At 47.8% G+C, this 10,806-nt stretch overlaps 1 protein-coding gene, 1 non-coding gene and 1 pseudogene across 3 annotated transcripts; 1 reads left to right on the top strand and 2 right to left on the bottom strand.

Annotated features, from left to right (window-relative positions):
• On the bottom strand, positions 1-4,794 carry LOC123093302 (uncharacterized). Of its 2 annotated transcripts, none has more exons than XM_044515223.1 (2): positions 3,428-4,794; positions 1-293 (listed from the first exon to the last, which is right to left on the bottom strand). In XM_044515223.1, exons 1-2 carry the CDS (start codon positions 4,680-4,682, stop codon positions 214-216), a joined length of 1,335 nt encoding a protein of 444 aa, XP_044371158.1. In that variant the 5' UTR covers positions 4,683-4,794; the 3' UTR covers positions 1-213. The 2 variants fall into 2 exon arrangements, with proteins under 2 accessions (XP_044371158.1, XP_044371159.1); XM_044515224.1 differs by having other exon boundaries at positions 1-290.
• A 426-nt stretch (positions 4,795-5,220) lies between these two features.
• Positions 5,221-5,294, top strand: TRNAI-GAU (transfer RNA isoleucine (anticodon GAU)). The gene has a single exon. It is a non-coding gene; the product is annotated as a tRNA-Ile (tRNA).
• Positions 5,295-6,668: 1,374 nt separating this feature from the next.
• On the bottom strand, positions 6,669-10,471 carry LOC123090223 (uncharacterized; annotated as a pseudogene).
• Between the last annotated feature and the right edge of the window lie 335 nt (positions 10,472-10,806).

The raw sequence follows: 10,806 nt of genomic DNA, 5'->3' as shown, positions 1-10,806 counted from the left end.
TTGTTCTCCAAGCTAAAGCTCCGAACATTGAACATAATCGACATGCGACCATTGCGACAACATCTCAAGTTCTGAATGTCGAATAGCAACAAAAGCATGTGAAAAATTCTCAGATCCTTCAAGCTAGACTCAATATCTCTGCAACCATGACATGGGGCAAAAAACAGCAAATAAATATGAAGCCTCTCCACCAAAAAGTACACAAGAATCGATCTAAGCTGCGGTACTTTCACCCTTCTTCTGCAGCATCCTCGTGTAGGAGAATAGATGTGAAGATAGCTTCGGTTTATCTGCTGTTATGCAATTAAACAGTGATTAGCAATTGGTTTCTCACAAAGGTGGCCCACTACATATTTTGAAAGGAATACAGGCAGGTTATGTAGTACTCCCTCTGTAAACTGCAAAAACGTCTTAAGATTAGTGTACAGAGGTAGTACATGTTTGTGATCTCAAAGAGAAGTGACAGCCCCGAAGTAAAAAATAGTGGCACAAACAAGCCGTTAACAAATGATGGCATTTTTTACAATATGCATACAGCAACCAAACCAGCAGGCATACATACCAACACAAAATCAGAGGCATCAACAACACAAGTTAGAAGGAGCAGTTGTTAACAAGTTGCAGTTACAAAACTTTGTTTTATTATTATCAGCAACCAAAGTTCAAAATGGACTTCTGATTTGTTATCTACTACATCTACTTGCATCCCAACAAGAACAGCAGCAAACAAACAATGGAACATTTTTTCTATCACCAATAATCAGTTAATCGACTAATACCAAATAATGGCATGTTTTTACTCAGTAACCTTCCAAACTGGATTAACAAGCGCAATAATCAGTGGATCAACTAGTACCAAAAGATGGCATCAAGAGGATCCATGCCACCTTCCTTCCATATGCTACTTGCTTAAATAAATAAATGAATAGATAGAACTGACATATCTGAATACAGGTCTTGTTCATTGGTTGCTTGTGAAATAAACCCACCAAGCTATCAGTCTAATATGTGTAGTATCTTCTCAACAATTTAGTGTTCAATATGTGTCACTGAATGTAAGCATACATAGCAGATGCTTAGATCTATTCAATAACAATATGTGTACCTTACTGTAAAAACTAAAAATAACTGACTGTAACAGAGGGTGAAGTATGAGTATCAATGGTGTACAGCTGTTGGAATTCTCATCCCATAAGCATTTATCATGGTGTATTCTAGGGAGGTCAAATTTGAGATAAAAAGTTACGACATCTGGTGGACACCAGTGTATGCAGACACTACACATATTCTGGAAGTTCAATACGAGTGTGCATGAAAGTTGCTCAATATCAGTATGCATGAAAGTAGCTACAAGGGGTAAGATTTGTGAAGTCTTCCATGGGGTAACCTAGCTTAAAATCAAGAACCCTATAGACTCTATGTACACGGACAAAGTCTAAACCTAGGAAGAAAAAAGAGGGAGAGGGGAAAGAAAAAAAAGGAGGGGGAGAGGAACCTACCAGCCACCATAGAAGGGTTAGTCTTCCATGGGGTAACCTAGCTTAAAATCAAGAACCCTATAGACTCTATGTACACGGACAAAGTCTAAACCTAGGAAGAAAAAAGAGGGAGAGGGGAAAGAAAAAAAAGGAGGGGGAGAGGAACTTACCAGCCACCATAGAAGGCTTCCCCCCCCCCCCCCTAAGTTGGCCGACTTGATGCAGTCGGCGGGCGGATGAAGAAGCCCGGCTCACAGCCCCCTCCGGCAAACAGCCATCCCAGCGCCGCCGCCTGCTCTCCAGCCGCGGCCCCATGACCATCTCCCTCTGGTGACAGCCAACCCAGCTCCGCCGCCCTCAGCTTCGACTCGCATGCTACTCCCCAAGGAAGCGGCGAAGTACGTGCCACCCCCCCACCGCCCCCCCCCCCCCCCCCCCCCCCCGCGCGCATTCCACGGTCGCCCCCAGCAGAGACCGTGACAAGCGGGCGTTGGGGGTATGTCCTGTCACGGCATGGTCCGAGGCGCCCGGTATCGCCGGCCCTGACAATGGCTCCCTGTCCCATCCTCGCTTGGCTTCATGGGATGATGTTCTTGTGGTCGGAGCTTCGGTGACTAACCTCGGAAACATTTTCGCCATCAAGCTTGTTGAATAGCTATCTAACTTGGATGCTAAATCGGAAAAGGATGTCTCTGGAAGCAGAGACATCAAGGGGCAAATGCAAGAAGGATGACGCTCGCCCTCAATCTGGCATCCTCAAGAAGAAATTTAGCAAGTGCAATGGCAAGAGCGGTAATGGGGAAGCGCAGGTGCTTCCATGATATAATTGTCTAGGCTGCAAATGTGGGCTCAGATGTGTCTGTTGTCTCTGTCGTTATGTCCTTCTCGAGTTGCTGTGGGTCGATGGTGTTCAATTAGTGTGACCCAAGTGTTTGGGGGCTGCAGTTGTTCTGTGTTGGGTGTGTTTGTTGGGGGGGGGGGGGGGGGTCCCGTGGCTCCATAGTTCGGGAGTAGTTCCCATGAGTGGGCAAGTTTATGACGGTTTGGTTTTCCGTCAATTAACTGGGCAACTCTCTTGTTAATTAATGGACGATGCAAAATCACCTCTGTTTCGAGAAAACATCATTTCATTTTCAGCTGTCCAAATCAACCAAGCCATACAAGCAACCAAGCAAGCATCCTATTGGAGGTACACAACAACGGAATCATCTTTTCCCCTTCGGTACATGTTATTAGCATGAATGGGACTAGGTTATCCTATCCAAAGCACCCGCAAGGATGTTTGGGCACACAGATCCTCTTGGAGCAAAGCTCTGATCAGTAAACTGTTCTGGGCAGTAACGACCTAGTGTTACTGGGGCCTGATCATTAAAGCTCCGATAAAATTAACCTACCCACTGAACCTGATCAGCACAGCATCTATGCTAGGGCAGCCAGTGAAGCGTACATCCCCAACTACACAATCACCACAAAGGTCTTTTTGGTCAGCTGCTTAGTTAACCTCCCTAAGGCTGATTCCACACAACTACTATATTATTTTCCCTCTGACTTGTATGTATTAACAGTCAACACCAAAGACAACATGGTAGTAAAAATCACTGGCTAGTCATGGTTGCCTACAATGATCTGGGTCTGCAGCACGCCTCAATATCAGAATGGTATAACATCACAAAGGAGGATGCCTACATCTGTACAATCACCCAGAAAACCGGGAAAAAAATGAGCAGACCTACATACAAATATATATCTAGTTATGCAGAAGCATGAGAAGGAAAACTCTATATAACACATCGATGATTAGGAATCACACGCTGTCTTCAAAACTCTCTAACTAAAATGATCTATCAATCTAAGCTAGAAGCAAAAGAACTGTAAGAGCAGTCGATGGTGTGCTTAGTGTTCATGACTTAATGTGCATGTTTGAAAAACAGTATGAGGCTAGTCTGTACCTCTAGTATAGAAGCTCATGTAGGGCATGACTTCTTCGAAAGATGTCTCCCCGTGCAACTTCTTGCTTCGGCCCGAACTGAGCTCAACTGTGTATAGCCCAGCCTTCGTATTCAGGAAGATGACACCAACACCTTCCGCAAAACCAACCACCGACACGCCAATGAGGGCACTAGCAGGGAGCAACGGTACGAGATCGATAACCCTGTGTCGTGTCCATACTGCAGTTTTGCTGGGACCAGCCTCCATTGACCATAGGCAGAGTCTAAAGTTCATCACAGTCGCTAACAGCAGCATCCCGTCCTCCACACCCATGAGGTCAAGCCACGGCAGGTCATCGTCCTCTTCTTCAGCTAGCGCAATCACCGACAATTTTTGCCCAGCCATGTCATACTCTACAAGACTGTAGGTCTCCTCACAGGGGAAATAGACCTTGTTTCCCACAACAGCACTGTGCCCCGTCGTCTCGATGGCATTCGGTTCCTCAATGGAGACAATGTCACTCCATTTACGAGTTTCCGATGAGTAGACGGCGGCAAAGGTCATCCTCTGTTCCTCGTCGGAGCCGACAAGGGCCACCAGGAAAGGGCCGCCATGGCAGTAGATATGGTCGCAGCCGTCCTTGGCACAGAGAACCGCGGCATTCCAGGTTACACCCTCGTTCTCTTGCTCGTATTCGTTGTCATCATCATCAGACCAACCATTCCAGATGATGTCAGCGCAGTCGGGGTCAGCCTTGACTCTCCACCCATCGCCGGTGACGAGGTCGCAGATAGCGAAGTCCTCGTCCCTTTTAGGGGTGTGGAAGAGGACGAGGCCATGCCGGGAGTCGAGAACGCGCCAGTGGCGGCGCTCGCGGCACGCCGGCGTGCGGAAGGACGCGATGGAGACGAAGTTGGAGACCACGTACTCCTTCCTGTAGTGTCTGATTCTCCCCTTTTCCCACGACCTCTTGTGGCGCGTGTTGTGGAGGAAGCCCAGCACGGGCGGCGCTCCGTGGAAGGCGCGGTACTCGCGGGCGAAGTCGGCGTCGGAGAGGATGCCGTGCCAGCTCGTGCAGACGGCGGCGGCGCGGACGAGGCTCCTGGGGTCGTCCGGAGGGACGCGCTTGAAGATCTCGCGCATCGCGTCGTCGACCAGCGCCGGCGGCGAGTACCAGCCGCGCTGCGGCAGGCTCATGGCGAGGGGGATTGGGCCGGCGTCGCTGGAAATGGGGTTTCGGCCGGGGGATTTGGGGGCGAGTTGCTGTATCGGCATTCGGCGGTGGAAGTCGAGGAGGAGCGCCGCCGCGGCGTGGGGTGGGGGGATTTTTCTCGGTTTTCACTTCTTTTTTTCGTCCGGGGAAGGACTGGAGAATAGTAGTGATGGGCTGGCCTGGGCTGGAGAGGGACGAGAGGAAGAGGACCGTTTACGCGCGGCCGGGCCATCACCTAAGTGGGTAATCGAGTGCAGCATGGCCCATTCTCGGCGGCACAGTTCAGAAGGTTGGCATCATGTTTCCCAAAAAAAAGGTTGTCATCATGTTACTCAAAAAAAAGTGTTGCCACATTTTCTCTAACATTTTTTTATTAACTAAATATACTGTAATGGAATTATGTGCTGAGGTCAGATCATCCATTGGATGGACAGCGACAGACCTGTGTTAATGATAGTTTGACGTTAGGAGAACTAGGTTGTAGCCTAGTGGCAAAGGGTCATAGTGGTGCACGCGAGAGTTCAAATCGACGTTAGTTTTCTCTAATCCTTCAATTTTAATTTTTTATTAATATAATTTAATAACATGGTTATTTGTTGTGGTCCCATAGCTCAGTTGGTTAGAGTATCCGTCTGATATGCGGAAGGTCATGGGTTCAACCCCCATTGCGACCAGTCTTTTTATTTTTTTTCCTAAATTCATTTGCAGTTAAGTTTGCATCGAAAGCACGATATGGGCTGGGTTGGGCACGGATGGGACCAGGGGAAGAGAGCCCTTACGCGCGGCCGGGCCATCACCTGGTTTAGAAAGTACATTCTGAATCCATGGGCAAAAAAAAATGAGACCCTAAAAAAACAAAAACTCATTTCTCAATGCCAAAAAATTCTGAAGATAATTTCACGCACACATCTTCACATTCTGTGCGTGTGCAGAAAGTTTGCGGAAAAACAACTTTTTCTTTTGCCTGTGCAAAAAAGACAAAAAAGATGTCTTGGAATGCTATTTAGAAGCAATGAATTTTATTTTTTTCAAGGATTCAAAATAAAAAGAGGTTTCTCACAAAACTTTGTGCCGCGCACAAATGTTGTGAAGATGTATACATGAATTTTTTTTGACATTTAAAACATGTGTAAAATGCAATTTTTTTAAAGCGGGTTCATATGCACATGGGTTTAGGATATCCTCACTCTACAAGTGTTGAATTTTTATTTGTGCTCTGCGACGATCCGCACTTCCTGAGATTCAGCGAACATCGTCAACTCATTGGACGAAGAACATGCGTTTGTGGCTATATCCTGCGTGATTTATCTGGCGGGTTTGTGGCAGCTTCCTGTGGTTTCAAGCAATACGTGATTGATGTCCCTTCGACAGATGAACCACCGTTGTTCCTTAATTCTATCCTTGTATCTGATACGATCTTCGTTTAATAAAGTCGCAGAAATTCAAAAAAATGCGATTGTGCCTAAGCAAGAAAACATAACATGTAGCACTAGCGGTCGCAAAAAAAAAAAGTGAGTTGCAGGACGAGACGAAAGGCTACCTAATGATATTTTTGCTTACTAAAAGGGCAATCCTTTGAACGAAATCTCTTTACATCCAGAAAGAACAGGAACGAAACAGGTTCAGCTGATTCAACGTCGCAGGGAATTGCTAGTGCAGAAACTATTCTCAAAAAGAAAATAAAAAGAAAAACTGAATCCACAACCGTGTTCGACTCACCTCGTCAGGGCATTTTCTCCATCTTAATCAGAGTCAGTGGCCGCCTTTTTTTTCCAGCCACAGCGGCCTCCACCTCCCGAGTACGCGATGAGATTTTGTTTACCGCAAGACCTGTGCTCATGTCCATGTTGTTGGAACAAAGTGAAGATCATTGCGATGTTTCCAGAGAGTCCACAGTACAGCCCTACAAAGCAGAATAACAGCTTGGCCACAGGCCATTCTACAAACAAGTGAGAAATTTCACCAAAAAGGCGTGTTTTATCACTGATGATCTGTCTCTTGGCCACATTTGTATATAGCGTGAAGCCACAGACAAAAACAAATGAACCCTGGTGGGGGTTTTAGTTCCCCGGAAATTTCTTACTGCATAGAACAGAGAGGTTCCACACCATCAATCTCAGTAGAGTGCATTTTCAAGACAACAACATCATCTCTAACAGCCAAAGATAGAGAAGAAGAAATATGCACCTATTCATGACACAAAACCGTCAACCGATCACTAAAATTTCTCCTGACAGTCAGTTTCAGCTGCACCCAACTCGGACGAACGAACGAACTCGCTCAAGTTTATGGCACAAGCACAAAGAGAACAAAAGCGCATCCACCCTAACCAAACTGTTCAACACAACCAGCAGTGAATGGGGCTGAAGTACACTTCAAATTCTTCCTGGGCAGAAAAAGTAAACCCAAGTCCTGGCGCCATTTGGTTATATCGTTGTAGCATCAACAACTGCACGTGAAGCTTCATCAGATGCTGGCAAAGGCCCCCATGCTGCACCATAAGAGACAAGGCTTCATAAGATGACATGATGACTAGAGAGTGCCCTCAAAATCATTTCATTTCTAGCTATTCAAATAAACAAAGTGATAGCAGGAAGCATCCACATCACAACACGATTCGATCTGGACCTACAATGCTACAATGAAACCGTATCTTTCATTTGGGCAGGCTCGTGGGAAAATGCCAAATGCTACTCTGCAAATTTATGTGCTACCAGGTTTTCGCCCCATAACACTCGTTTCGATGGCGAGCAAGTGTGGTGGGTTTCCTGGTAGTGCTTGAACTCGCTCTTTTCTGGTAGTGCTTGAACTCGCTCTACCCTCTTTCTCTCCTCCTGACAATCTGAACTGGTTGTATTTCCGTTCTCCTGCAATGGAAAGGGGTAAAGCCCGGTTCAAAAAAAAAACTATCCAAAACACCACAAGGATGTTTGGGTTCCAGAGACCTATTGGCTCACAGCAAAGCACTCATCACTTAGTTGCTTTGCAAACTGCTCTTGGCAATCTTAGGGCCTGATCAGCAAAGCTTTGACTAAGGCTTACCAACTCGTAACACCAATCAGCGCAACATATAATAGAGCAGCCAATGAAACATAAATCTAAACATCCACCATCAAAATTCTTTGGTCAGCCGCCTAGTTAGTCTGCCTAACGCCAATTCCATACAACTATTGTATCCTTGTCTCTGGCTTCTATCAACACAAAGACAAAGATGGCAGGAAAAATCACAGGCTACTCAAGGTTGCCTACAATCACCAAGGTCTACAGCATGACTCAACACCTGAATCGTATAACAGCACAAGAATGGGCTCTTAATTACTTCCTACATCTCTACAAATCACCCAAAAACTAGACAAAAAGGAGCAGACATGCATACATATATGTATCTACTTATGCAGAAAAATAGAAGAAAACTCTACATACTCTTTGACATTTAGGAATCACATACCACACTAGGAACTCTCAGACTTAAATTATTCACCAATCTAAGCTATAAGCAATAATAGTAGTCGATGACTCGATGGTATGCTTAGCGTTCATGACTTAATGTGTGTGTCTGTACCTCCAGTGTAGAAGCTCATGTAGAGACAAGGCTTCATAAGATGACATGATCAGTAGAGAGGAGCACACTGCTCTCAAAATCATTTCATTTCTAGCTGACCAAATCAACGAAGCGATAGCAGGAAGCATCCACATCGCAACACGGTTCAATCTGGACCTACAATGCTCTAAGTACGCAGCAATGAAATCATCTCTTTCATTGGGGCAAGCTCATGGACAAGTGCCTAGTGCATGCCTGGGACTAGGTTATCCTATCCAAAACACTACACGGATGTTTGGGTGCCAGAGACCTCTTGGCTCACAGCAAAGCTCTGATCACTTGACTGATTTGCAAACTGCTCTTGCCAATCTTAGGACATGATCAGCAAAGTTTAACTAAGGCTTACCGGCTAGTAAAGCCAATCAGCATAACATATAATAGCGCAGCCAATGAAACATAAATCACCAATTATACATCCACCATGGAATTCTTTAGTCAGCTGCCTAGTTAATCTGCCCAACGCCAATTCCACAAGACTACTGTATCTTTTTCTCTGGCTTCTATAGACACAAAGACAACATGGCATGAAAAATCACGGGTTACTCACGGTTGCCTATAATCGCCCAGGTCTGCAGCACAACTCAACACCTGAATGAATAGTGCAACAGCACAAAGAATGGGTTTCTACTTCCTAATCTCTACAAATCACCCAGAAACCAGAAAAATGCGAGCAGACCCACATACAGATATCTAACTAGTTATGCAGAAAAATAGAAGAAAAATTCTACATACTCACCGACGTTTAGGAATCACATACCACACTAGGAACTCTCGGACTTAGATTATTCATACCACACTAGGAACTCTCAGATTTCAATTATTCAACTATCTAAGCTACAAGCAATATTAGTAGTTGATGGTGTGCTTAGCGTACTTGACTTAATGTGCATGCTTGGAAACAGTTATCTGTACCTCCAGTGTAGAAGCTCATGTAGGGCATGACCTTATTGATGTACCCTCGGTGCACCTGGTTGCTTTGTTTTGATTTGAGATGAACTGTGTACAACCCAACTTTTGTCTTGATGAAGATGACACCAACACCTTCCGCAAAACCAACCGCCGACACTTCGGTGTTGTCCACGAGGACAGTACTAGGGAGCAACGGCCCGAGCTCGATGAACCTGCTTCGTGCCCGTCCCGCAGCTCCTCTGGGACCAGCCTCCATTGACCATAGGTAGCGTCTAGGCTTCACCACAGACGCAAACAGCAGCATTCCGTCCTCCACCCCCATGAGGTCAAGCCACGGCTGCTGCATCTGGTCCTGGACCTCAAATGTCACCTTGATCACAGATAGCTTGTTCTCACGCGTGTTGTACTCCACGACACTGCCATCCTTCACACAGGGGACATAGACCTTATTTCCCAGCACAGCACTGTGCCCCTGGCATCGATGACATTGGGTTGCTCGACGAAGGTCGCGTCGCTCCACTGGCGAGTAGTTGACGTGTAGAAGGTGGCGCGGCTTACCCTCCGGTTCCCTGCCGCGACGGAGTCCACGAAGGCCGCGAGGAAAGGGCCGCCATGGCAATCACGGTGGTCATATCCGTCCTTGGCGCAGAGCACTGCAGCATTACACGCATCCGGAAACGCGATGTGGGCGCCGATTTTCCAGTGCTCCCCGGTGACGAGGTCGGAGACGACGAGGTACCCGTCACTCTCAGGGGTGTCGAAGAGGACGAGGCCGTGCCGGGAGTCGAGAGCGCGCTAGTGCTTGCGGTCGCGGCGCACCTGCGGGGGGAGGGTCGCGGTGGCGCGGAAGTGGGACGTCCAGTAGGGTGCTCCCTCGTCGGTGTAGCGGTAGTTGTAGAGGAAGCCCAGCATGGGCGGCGCGTCGCGGAGCCTGCGGTAGGCGGGGGCGAAGTTGGGGTCCGAGACCATGGCCAGCCAGCTCTTGCAGCCGCCGGCCATGCGGACGAGGCTCGCGGGGTTGTCCGCCGGTAGGCGGAGGAAGATCTCCTCCATGACGTCGTCTGGCAGCTCCAGCGTCCGGCGGGAGCGGAGCGGCGGAGGCGGGCTCGTCGCCATGGCCGGGGATTGGGGATTTTGTAGAGGGATTTGGTTTTGGTTTGGGGGGGGGGGGGGGGGGGGGGGCGAATTCGGAGGTGGAAGACAGTTTTCCCCCCTTTTCTTCTCTTCTTTCGGGATTGGGAGAGAAGTGGAGTTTGGTTTTTCCTTTTTCGCCTCGATGGGAGGACTCGTGTCGCGTGTGGGTGGCTGGTCACCTACGGGAATGGGCTGGGCTGCTGCCATACCTGGCCAAACGGGCCGGCCCGGCCCGGCACGGCCCGGCCCATTATAATCGTGCTTGGCCCGGCATGGCCCGCCAGGGCACGATTACTATACGGGCCGTGCCGTGATGGCCCGCGTGCTGTGCCCCCAGGCCCAGGCACGGCCCAGTTAGTAAACGGGCCGGCACGTTGGCCCGTTTAGCACGGTGGGCCGCATATTTTCAGCCTATTATTTGACGCACTGAGCGTTTTTTAGCTTATTTTTACATATTGGGTCATATATAGATGTATAAAAAAATAAAAAAAACTTAATCGGGCCGTGTCGTGCCGGCCCGCGTGCCTAGGCTCCAGGCCCAG

The sequence above is a fragment of the Triticum aestivum genome, chromosome 4B, assembly GCF_018294505.1.
Source record: "Triticum aestivum cultivar Chinese Spring chromosome 4B, IWGSC CS RefSeq v2.1, whole genome shotgun sequence".
Lineage (NCBI taxonomy): Eukaryota > Viridiplantae > Streptophyta > Magnoliopsida > Poales > Poaceae > Triticum > Triticum aestivum.
Note: the sequence above shows the minus strand (reverse complement) of the source record. Positions and strands in the feature narration are given on the sequence as shown.